This window comes from Muntiacus reevesi, chromosome 6, assembly GCF_963930625.1.
Source record: "Muntiacus reevesi chromosome 6, mMunRee1.1, whole genome shotgun sequence".
NCBI lineage: Eukaryota > Metazoa > Chordata > Mammalia > Artiodactyla > Cervidae > Muntiacus > Muntiacus reevesi.
The window spans coordinates 107,214,394-107,236,118 of record NC_089254.1 but is presented as its reverse complement, the minus strand read 5'-3'; the positions used below and the strand labels follow the sequence as shown (position 1 = coordinate 107,236,118).

The 21,725-nt window shown below is 61.5% G+C and overlaps 2 protein-coding genes across 2 annotated transcripts; both read right to left on the bottom strand.

The window, feature by feature from the left end:
- Positions 1 to 546: 546 nt before the first annotated feature.
- ASIC3 (acid sensing ion channel subunit 3) lies at positions 547 to 4,341 on the bottom strand. The gene is made up of 11 exons (XM_065939542.1): positions 3,808 to 4,341; positions 2,723 to 2,873; positions 2,453 to 2,580; positions 2,129 to 2,324; positions 1,976 to 2,032; positions 1,705 to 1,852; positions 1,333 to 1,424; positions 1,154 to 1,233; positions 980 to 1,054; positions 730 to 788; positions 547 to 625 (listed from the first exon to the last, which is right to left on the bottom strand). Exons 1-11 carry the CDS (start codon positions 4,339 to 4,341, stop codon positions 547 to 549), a joined length of 1,599 nt encoding a protein of 532 aa, XP_065795614.1.
- Positions 4,342 to 6,284: 1,943 nt separating this feature from the next.
- On the bottom strand, positions 6,285 to 21,468 carry ABCB8 (ATP binding cassette subfamily B member 8). Its single transcript, XM_065939427.1, has 16 exons — positions 21,291 to 21,468; positions 16,402 to 16,714; positions 15,927 to 16,082; positions 15,751 to 15,845; positions 15,549 to 15,654; positions 14,739 to 14,900; positions 14,540 to 14,625; positions 14,324 to 14,421; positions 13,839 to 13,944; positions 11,786 to 11,819; positions 11,456 to 11,592; positions 11,172 to 11,266; positions 10,909 to 11,042; positions 10,277 to 10,424; positions 8,392 to 8,642; positions 6,285 to 7,772 (listed from the first exon to the last, which is right to left on the bottom strand). The coding sequence occupies exons 1-16, from the start codon at positions 21,383 to 21,385 to the stop codon at positions 7,647 to 7,649; spliced, it is 2,142 nt and encodes a 713-aa protein (XP_065795499.1). The 5' UTR covers positions 21,386 to 21,468; the 3' UTR covers positions 6,285 to 7,646.
- Between the last annotated feature and the right edge of the window lie 257 nt (positions 21,469 to 21,725).

Here is a 21,725-nt window from a genome sequence, read left to right as displayed (position 1 = left end):
GGAAGCAAACAGAGGTTCCCAAGGAGACGGGGGGGCAGAGGGGAGCCGGGGGGCACGCCGGCACTCAATCCCTAAGGCGAGAAAAAGTCATGATGGCCTCAAACAGGACATCCTGGTTCCTGGGAGCGGGCTGCCCCTCCGCCTTCCCGCCCGCCCTTCCCTGATAGGACCCCAGGGGTTCGTCCTACTGCTGCCTCGGGTCTGCCTTCATGTCTGCCTCTGAGATGTCGGTTTGACAAAACTCACTCACACAGAGGCGCAGTGACCTCTGCCCTCCCAGCGCGCTTCTCTCAGAGAGAGATTTCTGGGGGGTTAACGTTTCAGACACCGTGTCTGCTGGGTGACGGTGGGCAGGAGCCTTCTTGGGGCTGAGTAAGGCTGAGGGTGGCCGGGCCAGTCGGCCTATAAGAGGAACCGTGGCGGAGGCTGATGGGCTAGAGCTTTATTTGGGGCTAAGGCGGCAAAGACGCAGGCAGGTTGGTCACGTCCAGGGTGTTGGGGTGCGGCCTTGAAGACACAGACCGCCCCCGCCCCCCACGCCCAAGTCTAGAGGCGGGTGACGAGGTAGCAGGTGCGGTGGGAGGCAGAGAGGGTCTTGGCGACAGCAGAGCAGGAAGTGGGAGGCCTGGGGAGACAGACCAGCTGCAGCGACGGGGCCTGCCTGGCCCCTGCCCTCCCAGACCTAAGCTTTGCCCTCCTCCCTGACCTCAGGAGGCCATTTCTTGTTACCTAGGGCCTGGGCCGAGGTGGGGAGCTTGGGTCTGATGGCCGCCCGGCCCTTCCTGAAGCTGGGAGAGGAGGAGAGGGTCAGGGGTGGGGGTGGGGATGGAGGGGGCCTCTCCCACCCCCCCTCCCCCGGGGACCAGCCTGGGTCGCTCCCCTCCCGTCTCCCAACTGGGGAGGGATGGTGTTCTCCACTTAGGAAGGGGCAGAGCACCCACGGTGATGATGGCAGGGCTGGGGGTAGGGGGGCTGTTACCAGATTGGCGTTGGAGGGCCTCTGGGGGTGCTTTCGGTTCCAGAAGCGACGGCCCAGGACTCTGTCCCAGAACACCTGGGGAGGAGCAGGGCTGGAGGTGGACTGCACCCCACCCCAGGATGCTGTGGCTTGACTCCTCCCCCTCTCCCCCAGCTGGGGCCCAGGCCCACCCACCTCACAGAGGTAGTCCAGGATCTCCAGGATGGTGAGCAGGCTGGCCCCGATGAACAGTCCCATCTGGCCCCCAATGTCACCTGTGGAGCCGGGGTCACCCCGTCAGCCCACAGTTGTCTGCCCTGCCCACGCCTCCCCCCAGGCCGCAGGGCGCTTGCTGCACGTGGGCGCAGACACACCGAGCAACTCGGACATTTCATAGGCCTTCTTCTGCTCCACCGCCTCATAGTTGAGGGCCTCGAAGAAGATGTCCAGCGCCAGCACGTTCTCCCTGGAGGAGGAGAGTGTTTTCTGGACACCCCTAGTGCAGGCTGCTGGCAGGAACGGGGGCCCTGTTCTCTGGTCTCTGGGTCCTTTCATGAGCCGGGGTAGGGAGGAGGGGCTGGTGGTGGGGAAGCCCGTTTTTCAGAAGAACCCAGCTTAGGAAGGTTGAGCCGCTTGCCCAGAGCCCCTTGAGCCGGGGAGCGATGGGTAGCCGGGTTTCCCAGCCCTGCGTGCGCACGGAGGTTCCGCCCCGCCCCCGGGCCGGGCCCCCTCCCGGCTCGGCTCACGCGATGTAGGCCTCGCTGCGGTTGTGTTTCCGGGCCAGGTAGCGGGCAGCGGCGCGGCTGGGCATCCGCACCATGGAGAGCTCCTTGGCGTAGCGCGTGCTGGCGCACGGGTTGGGGCAGCGGCACGCGTCCTTCCGCAGCAGGGCGTCTGCCGGCCACAGGCGCCCGGGTCAGGGCCGCCCGCCCCGCGGGGCCGGCGCTGGGTCGGGTCGGTCAGAGCCGGGTGCGGGATGGGGATGGGGCCGGGGTGCGGGGGAGGCTCGCCCCTTACCCAGCGCCGGGTGGGCACAGTCCTTGTACTGCTGGGGGCTGCACACCGGAGCACTGCCTGCACGGCGTGGGGCGAGGGGCAGGAGAAGCTTCAGGAGCGGCCCCCAGCACCCCGCTTCCCCTACCCCCTCCTCCGCGGCCCCCAGCCCCTTACCCGGCATGTGCATCATTCTGCAGCCGCACTTCCGGGCCACATAGCGGCTCTCGCAGGCCAGACGACACCCAATTAGACTATAGGGAGGGCTGAGGCCAGGGCTGGGGGTACCCAGAGGACCAGGCGCCTCTGGCTCAAAGTCAGGGTCCAGAGGGACAGAGCTGCAGTCGCCCCAGGGCGGCGGCAGGAAGCTCAGCTGGAGGCGGGAGGGTTAAGGAGGCTCCCTGGGGAGCTGGAGCGGGTGTGAGGAGCTGGGATGGGGTCTGGGAGGGTGGGGTGGGGGCTGGGATGAGGAGGGGGGTTGGGGGGCACCAGGGAGGATGCTTGCTGCTTCTGGCAGGACACGAAAGTCTGGTAGCCAGGGGCCGCCCCAAAGCCCAGCTGGTCGATGAGTGGCGGCTCCTCCTGGGTGTGGATCTGCACTCGGACCCCCACCTCAAATGGGGTCTCCTCTGCAGAAAGAGGGGGACCCTGAGTCCTGAGGCCCAGGTCCCCGGGGGCCCCCTGCTGCAGCCCCCTCTCCCCAGAACTGTGACGAGCTAACTCCGCCCCTTCCCACAGGAAAGGGCAGGCCTGGCTCCACGCGGGCCGTACCCACGTCCCTCCACACGGGCAGGTACTCCTCCTGCTGCACGTCCAGCATAACCTCCAGCCCGTTGCCCATGCCGCCCTTGGGGGTGCTGAGCAGCTCGGCTCCGTCAGCGCCGGAGTTAAAGGTGTAGCACTGCCCCATCCGCGTGAAGATCTGGGGGGCGCGCAGAGGACAGACGTCTCCGGGGGCCAGCCGGCCCTTTCCCGAGGCCAGCGCAAGGACCATGCCACCTCTGTCCTCCCCAGCCTCTGCCTGGCTCTCCCTTTGAACACTGAAGCCAACGTGTTCTTAACGCCCCCAGCGTGTGTGCTAAGTCGCTTCAGTCATGCCCAACTCTGTGATCCCATGGACCCTATGTAGCCCGCCAGGCTCCTCTGTCCATGGGATTCTCCAGGCCAGAATACTAGAGTGGGTTGCATGCCTTCCTCCAGGGGATCTTCCCGACCCAGGGATGAAACGCAGGTCTCCTGCATTGCAGGTGGATTTTATGCCAGCTGAGCCACCAGGGAAGCTCAAGAATATTGGAGTGGATAGCCCATCTCCTCCTCCAGGGCATCTTCCCGACCTAGGGATTGAACCCTGGTCTCCTGCCCTGCAGGCAGATTCTTTACCTGGAAGCTGAGCCACCAGCAAAGCCTCATGCCTCCTGACCCTCCCTCAACCGGCACATGGGCTTGGACCCTTATCAGCTCCCATCACCCCCATGCCTCACCCTCACCGCAGGCCCCGGGCACAGCCCGCAGAACAAGGGTTTCTTTGGAAACTGGCGTAAAAGGAAGAGGGTCCCAGCTGCCCTCCTTCAGGTCTGGCAGAAGAGGCAGAGGGAAACCAAGCCTCCTCCCAGCTGGCAGAGAAGTAGGGGGGACCCTGCCCCAGCACACCAGATGCCCCCAACTCCCCAGGAGCAGGCTCTCCCCAGACCAGACCTGGGCCCAGAGCCAGCCTGGGTCAGGGCCCCTAGTGCCCCCAGTGTGACCTTGCCCTCTGCAGTCCAGTTGAGGGCTGGGAGGGGGCTGAGAAGGACCGTTTCTTGGGCTGTCCAGGATCCCTGGCTTTGGGGGAGGCTGGCCCTGGACGGCTCACCCACCGTGGTGAAGTTCTCTGGCCCGCAAGGCCAGCCTCGGTAGCGGCAGTCCAGCAGCATGTCCTCGAGGGCGTGCCCGGCCCGGGCATAGAGCCGGGCCACGTCGAAGGTGGGGCTGGGCATGAAGCCGGGTGGCGCGGGGGGCCGGCCGAGGGCGCGCAGGTAGGCGGCGTGCTCGGCGGGCTCCAGGCCCAGCAGCGCGGGCCCGGCCCAGTGCAGGTCGTTGGGCGTGAGGCGTGAGCGCCGCAGCGGGTTGACGTTGCACAGGGTGACGGCCGGGAAGGTGAGCCGGCGGCTCTCGCGCTCCTCCAGGGCCGTCTCGTGGTGGAACTCCCCGTAGTAGCGCACCCGCCCCGCCACCTGGTACAGAAAGGTGGCCAGTGCCAGGAGCACGGCAGCGGCCCACAGCCCCCGGCGCGCCGGCGGGGCCCCCGGGCCGAAGACGTGGCCCAGGCCGTGCATGGTGCAGCTGCTGGCGAACGCGCGGATGTCCGAGGCAGGCAGCTGGGCCTCCTCTGGGCCCGCGGGGGGCTTCATGGCTGCAGCTCCAGGGGCGGGGGTGCAGGGGGGCAGGCGAGAGGGTCAGTCAAGGGTTGGGAAGGGTCATGCAGGGGTGCGTCAAGGAGGGGAGAGGTGGGGGAGAGGCACTGGCCTGGGGAGAAGGGCTGTCCTGTCCGTCGGAGGGTCCGTCTGGCCCCGGGTCGTGGCCCCGCTGGGCACAGTGATGGGCCCCGGGGTGCAGGGGCTGCGGGGGGTGCTCCGTGGCAGAGACCAGGTAGGGTGCAGCTGACGTTGCAAGCAGGGAGGCTCTGCTGGAGGCTGCCTGGCTGAGCCGAAGCTGCCGCAGAGGATTGGGTTTCAGCGGTGAGGGGGCAAGGGGGCTGGCAGAGCAGTCTGGTGGGGTGGGGGAAGGTCCCTGGGGCCCCAGGCTGAGCCATTAGTGCAGTGTGGGGGGGTAAGGGAGGTGGGTGGCCGTGGAGACTACCAGAGGCGCCAGCAGGAAACCACAGCATTCCTGGATCGGGCTTGAGGAGGGGGAGCCCAGAGATAAATTAGGGCTGGGGGTGCTCTGGGTGGACCCCAGATTCCCAGCTGCAGCCCCTGAGTGTTCGGCCTGAGGGGCAGCCACTGACCCTTGGCCCAGCCCTCGCTCCCCCCGCTCCTCCCAACCTCACCCTGGCTCATCTGCTCTTTTGCAAACAGCAGAGTTGGCTCTCGACCAGGCTGGAAAGCGATGGGGAGCTGGCATCAGCGAGCTCTTCCTTCCGGGCCCCCAGTGTCCCAGCTGACTCTGGGTGCCCAGGGCTCCTCTGGCCCCACGCCCAGAGGCGGTCCATCTCTGGCGGTCCTCTCCCACCTCCCCACACGCAGGCCCTCCTGTCTGGGGTGGGGGGGCTGGCCTCTGCCACAGTGACAGTGGGCTCACCTGACACCCTTCAGATGGGACATAGGTGCCCATGGTCCGCCCTCCCGGATAGTACGGATGCTCTGTGAACTTCACACCTCTCACTTAGCGACACATCCTGGAGGCCGTGTGGTATCCAGTACACGGAAACCTCCCGTTTTTTAAACGGCTGCATACCATTTCATTTATGCGGATGCACCATCGTTCGCATTCATACAGCCCCACCCCTGCTGATGGACACTGGGGGTTTCCAGTCTTTCGTGGCAAACAATGGCGCTCTCAGCAACGCTGCACAGATGGAAACTCCCAGAAATATAGCCGCTGGGTCAAGAAGAGGTGACTGCATGGGGAACCTGACTGACACCGTGAAATTCCCCACGTGGGCGCTCCCATCAGCGACAGGGGCGTGTCTGTCTTCCCTGGGTGGGCGGGGGGAGGGGGAGGGCGCTTTTCTAAAGGAGGACCTACATGGCCCCTGGGCCAGCTGGGGAGTCTTGGGCCACAGGGCCCAGCATGGGGTGGTAACACTGGCTGTCTCAGGGCAGAGTCGGGGCCCTTGAATGAAGCCTCAGATGTTACAGTGATGGGTTGGGTGGAGGAGAGCTCCCAGTGGCTGGAAAACAGAGAGCAGAGCTGCAGGCCCGCTGGCCTCGTGGGGTTCCGGTGTCTTGCTGACCTGAAGTACGGGGGACAGGAAGGAGGCAGCTGCTGAGGGGGCCTAGCCGGGGAGGGCCGGCCGGGCCGCCAGACCCAGTGTTTGGTTAGCTGCTGGTCCGCCTGTGTGCGGCTGCAGGAGGCGCTGCTGGCTTGAGACGTGCTGCGGGTTGACCTCTGCTAGTTTTATTGACTATGTTCATTTCTACTCCGCGTCCTTTCAAAGAGCCTCTGCGGCAAGGCTCCATGAGGTGTGGGCTCTTGGCAGTGAGGGGAAGTGTGCCAACTGAACATGGCACGCTGTGCCGTGATCCCCTGGCCTCCAGGTTGTCCTCCCACTGAGACCGTAGCGGGCAGGGGCCTCCCCGTCCCCCCTCGTAGGCTCAGCGGCCCACAGCAGGCGCTTAATGAACGCACATCTTGAAGGAGTGAATAACACCGTTTACTGCACAGATGTAACCAGCTTCTGAGGCTGCAGTCGCAAGTACGTTACCACAGATCATTCTAATTAAACTCTTAAAAACAGGCTCTCAAAATGAAGTACAGCTGGGTTTATGACCCACACGGAATGGCTGCAGGAGCAGAGGTTGGGGTTAAGACTACAAGTGGGCGGCTGACTGCGGGTTCTTCCAGCGTAGGGCCTTCCATGGCCTCACTACTTCCCCAAAGCAGGGGAGGTTGAGGGGGGGGACAGGATTTGGAGAGGCTGCCCTGCAGAGGTAAGGAAACACCCGGGAGACGTCTGGAGGCTGCTGGTGGAACAGGAGCTGAACGGGGCTGAGAGGGGCCCAGCCGGCCAGTGTGGACCTGGCTGGGAAGCTGAGACCTGCCCTTGGCTGTCCTCCCCAGGGAGGGGTTTAATGGCAGAGCAAGCTGGAGCCAGGCCAGGCCTGCTCAGGGAGTCGACCTTTCATCAGCAAGGAAGCAGGGCATCCAAGCAGGCTGGCCGTGGCCCGACAGTAGCATCTGCTCCTGGACCACATCCACGGAGGCTGCAGGGGGACTGAGTCCTGGCTGCTGCACGCACACCGGGGGCAGGGGGTTGGGGGTGGCTGTGGCCTGTTCCACACGAGGCTGCCAGGAGCCAGTCTGTCTCCCCACTGCCCCGGCCCCATGCACCTCGCGTCTGTCACCTGGGGAGACTGTGGACCCCCGCCCTCTAGGTGGGGCACCTGTCCCATTCAGACAGCGGTAGTGGGGGGTGACATCTAAAGGACTGTGTTACGGGGCAAGGAGAAGGGAAGCTGTGCCCAGGACGGTGCTGTGGGTTTGAAGGGTTGGCTCAGAGGGTGGCCTGCTTCTCCCAGGGTCTGAGAGACGCGTTACGAGTCCCTGGAGGAACTCAAAGTCATGGCTCGGGTGTGGGAGGAACACTGGGGTGAGTCCCCACTGCCCTCCCTCAACGCTGACTTGTGAAGAGCCCTTGCAGCTGAGGCCGGGACACCGTGAAGGTGTCAGGTAGAGGGCAGGCGCGGCAGGGTGGAGAGACGGGTCAGGAGGCTGGGCTAAGGGAGGAGGCCCGCGCGGGGCCTGGGAGCCCGCCCCCTCCCTGTGCGGCCAGCCCAAGGACTCAGCTCCAGCAGGAGGCGGGCAGCCTAGCGGCAGGAGGACGGCTGCTCCCAGCCTCCTCCCAGCCCAGCGCCTGGCCCGGGGTTTTATTCTGAGCAGGGGGAGCCGCCCCACCCAGCACGCTGGCTCTCCTCCTGGGGGCTGGGTCTGCGGGAGCTGCCCCCTGAGCTGAGCCCTGGCCTCGGCCACGGATGCCTAGCGGTGACCAGACCTCTCAGGACTTGGAGTGCCGGTGCCCAAGGACTCGGGGCGGCTCCGGAGGCGGGGTGTCCAGGGCCTGTCTCCGGATGAGCTCCGAGTAGAGCCCGCCCTTCTTCAGGAGCTCCTCATGCGTCCCCACCTGCAGAGAGGAAGGGGGGGCAGAGGGTCACCCTCCGCCCGGCCCAGAGCTCACAGCCCTCAGAGGACCAGCTCCTTGGGCGGCCTTCACCCAAGCCAGAGCCCCTCCTGAGGACAGAGCACTGTCGGTCACAGGCTGTGGCTGGCCCATCTGTACTTGTTAGCCGAGCGAGATTGTGCAAGAGCCTCTGGGTCCCCCTGTCCTCCTTACAGGGCCCAGCGCCCCTCGCCCGGTGCAGGTGGCTGGGGGTCTGTGAGCTGGGCCCCATACAGCCTCTGAGCCCCGCTGCAGACCCAGCCTCAGGGTGCAACTCCCACTGGGCCCCCTCTTCAGCCCCTTAGCCCCAGGGCCCTCCCCCAGCACCGTGCGCTCCTGAGAACTCTCCCCCGTGACCCTGGGGGTCTCACTGCAGCTCTGCTCACTGCTCCCCCACCCCCAGGGGAAGAAATGGGGGCCCAGAGCAGCCAGGGCTTACTGAAGGGCAAGAACTCCTGAATCCACACGGGTGCTATTTCCCAGACCCTGGGGCCAGACCAGACCCTCCCACAGCTCAGCTGAGCCACCCATCTCCCTGTGTCCATCCTAGCCCCCTGGCCCACGCCCCGGGACCCTGGCCGACCTCGCAGACCCGGCCGTGGGCCATGACGACGATCTGGTGGGCGCCGCGCACGGTGCTGAGGCGGTGGGCGATGACGAGCACGGTGCGCCCGGCACTGGCGCGGTCCAGGGCCTCCTGCACGACCCTCTCGGACTCCGAGTCCAGCGCGCTGGTCGCCTCGTCCAGGATCAGCACGGCGGGCTGCTTGATGAGCGCTCGGGCGATGGCCAGGCGCTGCTTCTGGCCGCCAGACAGGGTTGCACCCCGCTCACCTGGGGGCGGGAGGGGAGAGGGCAGGCGTGACGCCTGGCAGCACCCCGATCACCCACCCCTGTGCACGCGGCGGGGCGCAGTGACGCCTGAGGAGGCCGGGCTCCTCCCCGCACCAGGGCACGGCTCGGAGCCGCAACGGGCCCGGGCCCACTTGCCCCGGCCCTGAGGCTCTAGCCGCCTTCTGGCCTCCTGGGTCTCTGCTGGACGCAGACGTGGCTCCTGGGGTGGGGGTGGCCGAATGGCGGGAGTCCACCCTACCCCCGGACTTTCTGGAAAGACCACATGTGGGGTCCAAAATGCCCACAGAGAACAGCAGAGGTGGCAGGCTGAGAGCCTCCAGGTGACGACAGTCACAGAGCGGGGTGCCGGAGGGACAGGGAAAGTGCCGAGAGAGGTGTGGGCCGGCTCCTCTAAGCAGGGCAGGGTCCACGGGAGTCTCAGCAGCCACGGACCTCGAGGGATGGCTGAACAACGTGGCAGGCTAAGCTCAGCAGACCGAGGCCTAACTGCGTCAGTTGCTCAGTCCTGTCCAACTCTGCGACCCCGTGAACTGTAGCCCACCAGACTCCTCTGTCCACGGGACTCTCCAGACAAGAATACTGGAGCAGGGAGCCATTCCCTTCTCCAGGGGATCTTCCCAACCCAGGGGTCAAACCTGGGCCTCCTGCATTGCAGGCGGATTCTTTACCATCTGAGCCACCAGGAAAGCCATGACTGAGGCCTAAGTGTCAAGAAGAGTTGAGAGGGACTTCTCCAGTGGCCCAGAGGCTAAGACTCTGTGCTTCCACTGCAGGGCACACTGGCTGGATCCCTTGTCAGGGAACTACAATCCTGTGTGAAGCGAGGCGTGGCCAAAAAAAGAGTTGAGAACTTTGGATATGCCTGCACCGAGAGGACTTCCCAGGTGGCGCAGTGGTAAAAAATCTGCCTGCCAATTCAGGAGATGCAGGAGACCTGGGTTTAATCCCTGGGTGGGGAAGATCCCATGGAGGAGGAAATGGCAACCCGCTCCGGTATTCTTGCCTGGAGAATCTCATGGACGGAGGAGCCTGGCGGGCTACAGTCTGTGGGGTCACAAAGAGTCGGACAGGTCCAGCACCATGAGAAATGCTGCAGCATTCTGCAGCAGAGCCAAGAGAGTCTGGATAACAAACATGAGCCCACAGGCTGAAGAAAGGACCTCTGAGAGGAACACACAGAGCTGCACACAGAGATTCTAGTGTGATGCTGCGACGCTCCAGTGTTCTAGAACCACCAGAGCCCTCTTCTGGGTAAGTCAGAACAGAGACTTGCTCAACCAAACCCATCCCCGTGGATAACAAGAGTGGAGACACCTTTCATTAAAGGATAAAAGCCAGAGAGAGAAAGAGATTGCTACCCTGTGCTTCTGGTCGGGTCTCAGGAGCTGACGTGGTGAACTCTGAACAGAGTCCCCACGTCACGGATCAGATGTATCCCCGTCACGCTCCTGTCCCTGGAGCCGGCTTGTGCCTGAACCACCCGGGCGTGGCCTCCCCTGTCCCCGGAGAGCCGCCTCTGTCCCCCTCAGCCACGGTCCCGGTCTGGTCTCCCCCGACACCATGACTGTGTTCCCGCCCCCCAGCCCACATGGGCCCCCAGGCCCTGCACTCACCCACGATAGTGTTGTAGCCCTCCGGGAAGCTGGTGATGAACTCGTGAGCGTTGGCTTCCCGGGCGGCTGCATAAACCTCTTCGTCAGAGGCGTCCACCTTCCCGAAACGAATGTTCTCCATGATTGTGGTTCCAAACAGGACGGGCTCCTGGGGGTGGGGGGTGGGGGGAACCACAGGAAACATCCCGACTCTGCCCCGAACCCCTGAGGGGTGCCATCAGGAGAGTTCTGGCCACAACAGGGCCCCGGGGAGGGCAGGTGGGGAGGTTCAGAGTTACAGGTCAGAGACAGACCCATCAGAGTGGGCAGAGGCCGAGCTTGCCGCAGGAAACGGGGCCCCTCGGGAAGGGGTGAGGGGAGGCAGCTAGGAGAGCAAGCCCAGCTGCTTGGGCAGGGACCCTGCTCTGGGGAGACAGGCAGGGAGAGCTTCATTATTACAATTTGACCTTCTGGGTGCCACGGGCCGTCAGGGATCATGACAGGGCCGCCCCATGGGATCTCTTAAATTGAGGAACAGTCTAAAGGCAGAGCTGCAGCGGCTGGGTCCCCGGTGAACGGACACAAGGACCAGTGAAGACTGCCCGCCTGCCCCCACCCCCTCGAGGGCCGCAGGACCGAGAAGCAAGCTTCACCTGGCTGATGAAGCCAATGACCTGGCCCCGGAGCCAGGAGGGGTCGAGGGTGCGCAGGTCCTGCCCGTCCAGCGTCACCACACCCGCCGTGGGGTCGTAGAAGCGTTCGAGCAGGGAGGCCACGGTGGTCTTTCCTGGGGGTCAGGGAGGGGAGGGGGGCGTGGGTTTCCGAAGCATGTTCCAGGAGAGCAGGGCCCCTCCTGCCACGCTGAGTGGTTCCCATGGGGCAGAGTTACAGGCTGGGGGTGGCGGGCCCCTCTTACCTCCCCCGGACTGGCCCACCAGGGCCACGATCTTGCCTGGGGGCAGCGTGAGGCTGAAGTCTCTGAGCACGGGGAAGCCGGGGCGGCAGGGGTAGCTGGCAGGAGGCGAGAGACCCTCAGGTCACACCAGGTTCTCGGACCCTTGTCACCCTGGTCCCTCCTGAACTCTCAAGTCTCCCTGAGCCCCAGAGGGGGGCTTATTCAGAGGGAGACACCACCCCACGGGTCCCCAGATGGTCCCCCTCCCCCACCCTCAGCCCAGAGAGGAGGCGGCTGACACCGACCTGAAGGAGACGTTGTGAAAGGTGATAGAGCCGCGCAGGTGCTCCCGGGGCAGGCTGCAGCCCCCGCTAAGCGGGATGCCGGGGCTCAGGGTCATGTACTCGAAGACCCGGGCGCCTGCGCTGAGCCCCCGCACCACCTGGGGAGGGGTTCGAGTCTGGGGTGAGGGAGGCCTGGGTCCGAGGGAAGGGGCAGCATCTCCTGGACGCCCCGGGGGGGAAGGGCTCACAGTGTCCCCTTCGCCGGACGCCCGGTTTCCGCAGCACACAAATCACACGCATGACTCCAGCCCAGATTTGGCGCCCGCACCCCCAGACCTGACTGCAGCTCACCTGACCAAACAGGATGGAGAGATTGGCCATGGACCTGCAAGGAGAAGACGTGGGATGAAAGAGGGGAGCAGGGACAGGCTGAGAGAAGGCGGCCCGGAGGCATAGGGGGCAGGTCTCGCGGGGCGGGCATGTTTAGTGAGGCAGGGAACCCAGTGGCCTGAGGCCAAATGAAGAGGCTTCTCCTGAAACCTGGGGCCCCCGGGGCCCTGGGACCTGGCAACCCTGGGACAAGTCACTCCTCCCTTCAGAGCTGTCTTCTCTCCTGGCCCGGAGGGCGCTGACAGCCGGGGACTCCCTGAGGGCTGGGCTCCAGGGAGGAAATGGAGGAAGGCTGGGTAGGGGGCTTGGGCTCCACGCTGCCTGCAGCCTGCAGGGCGCAGGGTGAGGCCCACCCAGGTGGTCGGATCTAGGGCTGACCACGCCTGGGGAAACAAGGTCTAATGAACTGGAAAAAAAGGATGTTACTCCTTCCACGGGAAGAAGGAGACAGAAGACACAGGACCGTGGGGGGGGACCCCAAGAGAAAATTCCCTGAAGATGTTATCTCATCACAGCTGCGCCCAGACGGTGGGCGGCCGCCTCTGTCACACGGGGCTGGAGGGGGGTGAGTCACTGCTCCTTAGTCACGGTGCCCGGCTGGCCTGGCCGCCCGTGACTTTGCGTCTGCGACGGTGTGTGTGGGTTTTCTGAAAGCAAGACTGACTCCCCAGGGTCTCACTTGTCCCGGCACCCAGGTGGGGGCGGGGTGGGGGGGGGAACGGGGCTCAGAGCGCTGCCCGCAGGGGGCGAGAGGCATGGAAAGGAGCCAGGATGGGGCGTGCTCCACCAGTGTTGGGATAGCACAGCCCACCAGAGGCCTGGAAGCCGCTAGGGCCTGGCGGGGGTGCCACGTGGCCGCCAAAAACCAGTTGCATGTGACCCTGCTCGCGGGATGGTGCGGGAGGCAGGCCTCGCCCTCCCTGGAGGCCCTGCGGGACAAGGTGGTGGCTGGGCCCATTCCCAGGGGGACCCAGACCCGGATGCCTGGCCGTGACCCTGGTCTGTCTGCGTACCTCCCCGTCCCTTCCAGGACCCCAGGGCCACTACTGAGAATCCCTCGGGTGGGGTCCAAGGTTGAGGCTGCTTGAAGTCGGGGTAGGCCTGCCTCCCTGCCTCCCCCTGCCAGACCCCAGGGGGAAACACCAGCTTCTTTACTGACACCCAGTTCCTCCAAGGTGGGTGGTGAAGGTGCTCCATGTGGGGTGTGTGTGTTAGTCACTCAGTCATATCCGACCCTGTGACCCCACGGAGTACAGCCCACCAGGCTCCTCCGTCCATGGGATTTTCCAGGCATGAATACTGGAGTGGGTTGCCATTTCCTTCTCCAGGGGATCTTCCCAACCCAGGGATCAAACCTGGGTCTCCCACAGTGCAGGCAGACTCTTTACCGTCTGAGCCCCCAGGCAAGCCCACATGGAGTATTACTCAGCCTTAAAAGGGAAGGCAGTTCTGACACCTGCCCCAACGTGGATGAACCTGGGAAAAGTCGTGTTCAGAGAAAGACGCCCTCACCAGGGGACAGACACCATATGAGCCCACCTAGATGAGGACCTGAGGTGGGCAGATTCACAGACAGAAAGCAGGACGGGGCTGCCGGGGGCTGGGGAAGGGGTCATCGAGGTACAGTATTTCAGTTTCGCAAAGTGAAGACGTTCTGAAGACGGATGCTGGTGACGGCCACACAATCTGAGCATTATGTGATGGTAATAAACTGTACTTAAATACATTAAGACGGTAAATTCTGTTACGTGTATTTTATCAAAATTAAACAAAAAAGGCTTATCAAGGAAGCTTTTGAATTGTTGGGAAGTTGGAGCTGACGGCTGCGTTTCTGAGGGTACAGTCAGTGAATGAGGTTGCGGGGAGCCCTGAGTGGGTGCTGCTGGAAGGCAGGGGGCCCCCTACCCAGCCCTGCACTTTGCTGGGGGAGCTGGTCACCGTACACACTGCAGACTGGCGCCCCCTGCTCCCTGCCTCGGCTGGGCCCCTCAGGAAGAGAATGGCCCACACTCACCTCTGCACAGTCTGGGAAGCCACCAGGAAGGACATGAGGTCTCCCCCCGTCAGCTGCTGCCCGGCCACGAGGGAGCCCCCAATAAACAGGGTGCCCAAGACCATGCCTGAGAGGGGCCAGGACAGGTGGTCAGGGAGGAGGCCGGGGGACAGAGTCTGGCCCCTGTGCCGGTCCCTGCCCCGCTCCCCACTGACTAGCATTTCAGCAAGTCACCCGAATGGTCTCTGCCTTTCTTCCTTTGGCAATGAGGGGGATGGGGGCACCTCACTGCTTCCTCCCCAGCAGCTCTGCCCGTGGCTCGGATGTGGCACTGGGTCTGTGTGCCCACTGCATGCCTGAGTTGGCAGCCTCCCCCTCTAGTTAGCAGACCAGCTGCCTGGCATTCGGGAGATGTCAGCCACCAAGCAGGTGGAGGCCTACCCGGGCTCTTCCGAGTTCACCCCGAGCCACGCCCGTACTTCCCCCGGGGGTCCCTGCTCACTCACAGTTGAAGGTGATGTTGGAGAGCCCCTGGAACAAGGCAATGCCTCTGCCCAGCTCCTCTGCCTTACAGCGGGACCCCTCCAGCTCCGCTCCATAGCGTCTGGGGACAGAGGCCAAGCATGGCCCTCAGGAAGCTGGCAGGGTGGGGCGCGGGGCGGATGGAGGGGCCTTTGGGGAGCACCCCCCAGCTCTACGCTCTGCCCCTGCTCAGGACTCACTCCTCCTCCCGCTGCTCCATGGCGAAGGCGCGCACGGTTCGAACATTGCCCAGGGCCTCATCTGCCACACCTGTTGCCCTGGCGACCTGCAAGGGACTCAGGAGTTAGGAAGCCGGGATGCAGATGGGGAGGGTGACCGAGGAGCGCAGGGCGCAGAGAAAGAGAGGAGCACAAGGGGGGTGGGCGGGAATTCCAATACCTGCTCTTGACACTGGCGAGACAGTTTTCTGAGAGCTGAGCCCATCAGGGTGCCAACTCCCATCAGGGCAGGCGTGGCCACCATCAGCAGCAGCGTGAGGCGCGTGGAGAGCATGGACAGGGACACCAGGCAGCCGGCCACCTGCGTGCAGCTACGCAGCCCCTGGGCAGTGGACAGGAAGCCTGTGAGCTGTCAGCACCAGCACGTGGGGACTCGCCAAGCGTCGGATGGTGGGAGCCAGCTCCCCACTCACTCACAGGGCGAGGCCACAGGTCTGAACCCCAGGAGGCCACCAGTCACAGACTGTAACCCTCTCCTGACCAGCAGGGGTGAGAAACTACGGACCAAGGCCTCCTCCTCCTTCTGACAAGGCCACTGTCCTCTTCTGCTCCAGAAACTGAACCCAAAAAAGGACAGCCTGGTGATGCCGCCCAGGGCCTGCTGGGGGGTCAGTGAGAACGTGGGGAGCGGGGGATGAAGAGAGGACATCAGGAATTCAGCAGAGCTGTCGCTCGCTCTCCTGTCAGTGGGCCAGGCACTCCGGGGCCAGGCCGTGACAAGGCTCTTGGCAAGGAGGGTCGGCAAAGGCTCTTGTCTGAGTTCTCCAGAAGGGTTTTTGGGGGAGGTCGGATTTCAGCGCAGCAGAGAAACAGCCTGTCCTGACCTTGGACACACCCTGCCCGCTGGCACCTCCCGCCCACACCCTCACCAGAGGGCAGGCCTCTGGCTTTGGTGTGAGCTGGGGGTGAGGGGGCCCAAGAGTGTGTGCAAATCTGTTTGTGACGGTCGGGAAGCACCTTCGGCACTGACCTGGGAGATGACGAGTTTGAAGGAGGATTTAAACTCCTGCACGTCCGTCGTCAGTCGGCTCACCAGCTGCCCTGTCTTCTTAGCGTCAAAGAACGCGATGTCTTGGCTGGGGCCGCAGGTGGAGAGGAGGAGGGAGACACGCCCTCCGGATGAGGCCCCGCCCCCAAGACACACCCCCAGGGCCCAGGGCCCCGCCCCCTACCGGAGCAGGTTGCAGAAAAGCGCCCTTCGTAGGTCCACGGCCATGCGCTCGCCGATGCGGGACAGTAGCACCAGGTACCCGAAGGTCAGCAGGCCCTGCGAGAGAAGCCCGGCTCTCAGGGGTGCCCGGGGCTCCTCGGAGGGGCGGGGGCCCCCCAGCCCTCCCTCCTGCGGTACCTGCAGGCCGTAGAGGAGGAGCAGGTGGGTGCTGAGGCTCCGGGACTCCGTCAGGAAGCTGCCCACGTGGTCCCTCGTGTACTTAGCCACAATCTCCACCAGCTGCCCCAGGAGCAGGGGGATCTGCACGTTCACCAGGGCCGCGCCCAGCGCCAGCTTGGGGGTGGGGGTGGCTGGTCAGAGGGGGACCACCTCTACCCATCCCCGATCCTTCCTCTCTCACTGCTGCCCCTACTGTGCGGGTTCCTGTGACTCTCAGAGAGGAAAACCAGCCGCCAGCCCCTGGGCCCTGTCCCCCAGCCCCACGCAGGTCCTCCAAGGACCCTCGGCCGTGTCCCCAAGCCAGTGGCCTGGGGTCTCCTCTGAGACTCGGCCGGGCAGGAAGGCTGTCCCTGCGCAGCTGGGGGCTTCTGCAAATGGGGGCTGTATCCTTCCCTTCCCTGGTGTTGGGGCGGGGGGCGGGAGAAGACCTCACCACGACGGCTGCCCCCAGGACCAGCAGGTGGGGGCGCAGAAACTGCCAGAAGAGCGTCCAGTTAAAGCGGGGCTCCAGGACACAGGGTCTGGAGCGGGCCGGGGGGCCCTCTTCTGCCTCACACAGTGCCACAAGGCCGAGGCGGGGGCACTTACTCAGAACCAGGGGGCCCAGGAGGACTCCCCCAACCCAGCGCCAGGTAGAGGGGCTCCGGATGGGAGCTGGAGGTGTTCGAGGGAGGCGGGCCCGGAGCTGGGAGCGCAGCCGGGCCATGGCCCCAAGGAGGCAGGCGCTGGGGCGGCCATCGGAGGACCTGCAGGGAGAAAATGCCGTTGACGGCTCACAGGCCTGGCTGGCCCTCAGCCTAGCAGCACGGCGCCCGGCTCTCGGCCTTGGCTCAGCCCTTTGGGGGACAGCGGCTTCTCTTGTGACAGCTTCCCCTACCTGTCTCAGGGAGGCTCTTAAGCAACCTCTATTTCTGAGACCAACACACCCAGTGGAAAGTCATAGAATCTTAAAGGTGTTTGCCTCCGGCTCGTCTCTGGGACGGCTAGCCCTCATCAGCGACCATCTCCACTCTCTGCTCTTTCAGAAGAATGACCGGTCATCAGAGCTGGACAGCGCTCCCCTTACAGATGAGCAGCAGAACTGGGACAAGGTGGGAGCCCTGCTGTCAGACTCCAGAATCCAGGCTCTGGATTGGGTGTGATGAGCTCACAGTTATATGTGGTGAGGCCAGGAGTGACCCCAAGACTCTGCCCACTGGTCGGAAGCTTATTACACCCCATCACTCTGTCCCCTCCCGGGTCTCGAGTGCTAACGTGATGGACAAGGCATGGAAGAAAAGGGTGACGGGCTCCCTCTCTGTCAGCTGGAGGAAGAAAAAGAAATAAAATCCACGTAACTTGCATCTAGCCATCTCACATAGGCCAAGATCCCCCGTATCCTGCAGTTTTGCATTCACATGGCAACGCAGGGTGACCAGCCTATTGTGCACCGTGCTCGGCCCCGAGGTCCAGGGAACAAAATGCCAACAGGCCAGGCCAGGTAACCGCCCTCGTGGCAGTTAAGCTTCAGCGTGGGTGTATGGATAGACCCTGATGCCGGGAAAGACTGGAGGCAGGAGGAGAAGAGGGCGGCAGAGGACGAGATGGTTAGACAGCACCACCGACTCAATGGACATGAACTTAAGCAAACTCCAGGAGATGGTGAAGGACAGGGGAGGCTGGCGTGCTGCAGTCCAAGGGATGGCAAAGAGTTGGACAGGACTTAGTGACCGAACAACAATGTACAGGGCAGGGGGGACACACAAAGAGCTAACGACAAAGCTCGCTGAGGGTGGGTGGTGGGAGCGGGGGACCCATTACCGTCCCTTTAAAACATGTGGACTTGAGAGAGCAAGGAAGACCATGTCATAATTGCATTTTAAAGATCCCCGCAGAGAAGAGTGAGCTGGAGAAGGACAGGAGCAGCTATAGGGAGGCCTGTTAGAAGTATCTGTTACCTGGTCAAGAATAGATGGGAGGATGATCAAAGATGCAAATGAGATTACTGATGGGGAGAAGCTTTTAAAAAACAAATGGATGAGAGGGTTTTCCTTGACGACAATGGTTTTTCCTATGTCCAGACACTCCTAACTACACACTCAGTCTCATCCTTCCCTGTTTCAATGAGGCCTGCCTGAGCTTCTTGCCACCTCCATGTGACATCTCCCCCCACCTCATCCATCTGCCTGTTTTCCACCGCATATTTCATATCTATCCAAAATATAAATGGAAAAAATATATAGACGGAGAAGCTCACTGTCCTGCTCTCTGTAAATGCCCCACTTCATACATTCCGTGATGGCAGTAAGTCAGATTTTACTCGCCACTGTATCCCCAGAGCACTGGGCCGAGCTCTGATACAAACCAGAGCCCAGCACATGGTTATGTGTGTTGAGTGCGTTACACCCTCATTAGAAATGGAGAACAATCTGACAAATCCAACCCTGAGTATTCACTGCAAGGACTGATGCTGAAGCTGCAGCTCCAATACGTTGGCTATCTGATGCCAAGAGCTGACTCACTGGAAAAGACCCTGATGCTGGGAAAGATTGAAGGCAGGACGAGAAGGGGACAACAGAGGATGAGATGGTTGGAGGGCATCACTGACTCAATGGACATGAGTTTGAGCAAACCCTAGGAGATGGTGAAGAACTGGAAAGCCTGGGATGCTGCAGGCCATGGGGTCACAAAGAGTTGGACATGATTTAGTGACTGAACAACAAGTAACCTGATTCACTGCTGAATGTTTGTAAAGGTTTAGACTTACTGTAGACAATAGTACGAAATATATTTTACTTTATGACCTAGCACAGTGAACATATGTATGTTGCAGAAAATTTAAATGCTTCACAAAACAATATTTTCCTTATTTATTTATGTTTTGGCCTCAAGGTTTGCACGATCTTCATTTCTCCACTAGGGATCAAACCTGAGCCCTGGCAGTGAAAGGCCCAAGTCCTAACCACTGGATCGCCAGGCAAGTCCCTCCCTAATTTGTTTTTTAAACATGTATACTACTATATTCACTTTCTTTAAGATTTAATTCATATGTGACTGTGCTGGGTCTTCGCTGGTGCACTCGGGCTCTCCTGAGTTGTGGTGAGCAGGGGCTACTCTGTGTTGCCCTGCACAGGCTCCTCATTGTGGGGGCTTCTCTTCCTGCGAAGCACAGGCTCTAGGTGTGTGGGCTTCAGTAGCTGCAGCATGTGGGCTTAGGAGTTGGGGCATGCTGGCCAGGTCCTAGAGTGCGGACTCAGCAGTTGTGGCCCACAGGCACAGTTGCTCTGAGGCACATGGAATCCTCCCGGACCAGGGATCGAACCTGTGTCTCCTGCATTGACAGGTACCACCAGGGAAGTCCTATATCCCTTCTAAAGGGTCCAGACTCACTAAATTCACTTTCTGATCTATTGTGCTGTGACTTGCAGGTCTGAAAAACACTGCACTATGAACACACAAATTCTAGCACACTATTTGATGTCTTTCCTGGGGTTGTGCTCTTGTTTAAATAACATCGACACTCTTACTCTTTTCCTAAGGACTGTATTCAAGCCTTTTAATAATTTACCATGGCCACTTTCCAGCTTTTCCCATCTTCTCCAAACTAAGGTCTAAGCAGTGTTAAAAGTGAAAGTGAAGTCACTCAGTCATGCCCGACTCTTTGCAACCCCATGGACAGTAGCCTGCACCAAGCTCCTCCATCCATGGGGTTTTCTAGGCAAGAGTACTGGAGTGGGTTGCCATTTCCTTCTCCAGGGGAACTTTCTGACCCAGGGATCGAACCTAGGTCTCCTGCATTGTAGACAGATGCTTTACCATCTGAGCCAAGCCTGCATGCAGTGTTTGGTCACTGCCAAAAACTGGTGATTACTTCCCAGCACCAGTACTTCTAAGCTGCAGCTCCGCCCCTCTTGCCCTCCATCAGTCAAATGTGTTTCCTGAAGGACACAAGTCCACATCCACCGGCCCCTGTGATTTGCTGCCTGCCTGGCTCCCGGGTTTTCACTCTAGGATCAGAAAGGAATCAGTTGTGCCTTGTAAAGTGTTTACAATGGAGTCGCAGTCTCTGCATCCTTTTCATTCCCCATTTGTGTTTTTCTCTCTTGGGACCAACGTGTGCAGAGTGAATGAACACCGACATGTACATATGCTTTATCTCTGCTGAAAGTATACAGATTTAGGAACCATTTTTGTTCAGTTCACACTGAATCTCTGGAACAACAGCCATGCTGAATGTCTCTGGACACTTAATTTTTGTCTGCATTGTCAGACCAATTCCAAGAATGAGGACTGAGGCCAGAAACGGGGGGCCTGATGAAAATGAGAGTGAAAAACTTGGCTTAAAACTCAACATTCAGAAAACAAGATCATGGCATTCAGTCCCATAACATCATGGCAAATAGATGGGGAAGCAGTGGAAACAGTGACAGACTTTATTTTGGGGGGCTCCAAAATCACTGCAGAAGGTGACTGCAGCCATGAAATGAAAAGACGCTTACTCCTTGGAAGGAAAGTTATTACCAACCTAGACAACATATTAAAAAGCAGAGACATTACTTTGCCAACAAAGGTCCCTCAAGTCAAGGCGTTGGTTTTTCCAGTAGTCATGTATGGATGTGAGAGTTGGACTATAAAGAAAGTTGAGCGCCGAAGAATTGATGCTTTTGAATTGTGGTGTTGGAGAAGACTCTTGAGAGTCCCTTGGATTGCAAGGAGATTCAACCAGTCCATCCTAAAGGAAATCAGTCCTGAATATTCACTGGAAGGACTGATGCTGAAGCTGAAACTCCAACACTTTGGCCACCTGATGCGAAGAACTGACTCATTGGAAAAAACCCTGATACTGGGAAGGGTTGAAGGCGGGAGGAGAAAAGAACGATAGAGGATGAGATGGTTGGATGGCATCACAGACTCGATGGACATGAGTTTGAGTAGGCTCCGGGAGTTGGTGATGGACAGGGAGGCCTGGCATGCAGCAGTCCATGGGGTCGCAAAGAGTCAGACACGCCTGAGCGATTGAACTGAACTGAACTGAACTGACACCTGTGCAGCACGGCGCCCCCTGGTGGGGAGAGCAGACCTAGCGTGGTCCCCGACCCAGAGCGCCCCCCTGCGTCCAGCCTTCGCGCGGACACAGACGCGCCGAGCCTCCTGTCGGCGCCTGGCCGTCGCTATAAATAATTGAGGCGGATCCCCCGGGAACGACAGTCGACCCCCGGGCCAGGCAGGCCTACAGCTCCCAGCAGACCTTGCGAGAGCCCGGGACTCCATCTCCCGGCGGACCCCACGACCTTCAGGTGGGTCAGTATCCCACGCTCCCAGTTAGGTCTCGTCCCTTTTTACCTGATAGCCGAGAATATCTGGAAGCGGAGGGGTAGCAACGGCTTGCCTGGGACGGGGCCACCCCGAATCCCGACTCGAAACAAGTGCACCAGCATGATGTGGGGAGAACCGGACCAGCCGGCAACGACAGCTTCACCTTGATCCCATTGAGGGCTCCATGTTTCCTCCGGCCCGCATCCCGACAACCCCCGCGCGCCGCGGCGCTGATTGGCGGAAAGAAACATCAATTTCATTGCAAGCTGTGATTGGAGGAAACCTCGTTCGCGCCTCAACGATGATTGGAGAGAGCCGCCTGTGGCCCGCCCCCTCCCATCCAGTTCTGGGCGGGGCCGAGCCTGAAGCGGCAATGTTTTCCGCCCGCCTCAGGGGTTGGGCTCTGAGGTGACGTCTTGAGGGCGTGCCGAGTGCGCTCCCCCGCCCCGCCGGGTATCCATA

Coding starts and splice junctions, on each gene's coding strand:
- ASIC3 (XM_065939542.1), bottom strand. CDS start 4,341: ATGAAGCCCCCCGCGGGCCCAGAGGAGGCCCAGCTGCCTGCCTCGGAC. Junction 2,874..3,807: donor GGCCAGAGAACTTCACCACG/GTGGGTGAGCCG, acceptor CGCGCCCCCCAG/ATCTTCACGCGGATGGGGCA. Junction 2,325..2,452: donor TGTCCTGCCAGAAGCAGCAA/GCATCCTCCCTG, acceptor TCCCGCCTCCAG/CTGAGCTTCCTGCCGCCGCC.
- ABCB8 (XM_065939427.1), bottom strand. CDS start 21,385: ATGCTGGTGCACTTGTTTCGAGTCGGGATTCGGGGTGGCCCCGTCCCA. Junction 10,425..10,908: donor TCATTGGCTTCATCAGCCAG/GTGAAGCTTGCT, acceptor CCCCACCCCCAG/GAGCCCGTCCTGTTTGGAAC. Junction 8,643..10,276: donor GGGCTACAACACTATCGTGG/GTGAGTGCAGGG, acceptor TCCCGCCCCCAG/GTGAGCGGGGTGCAACCCTG.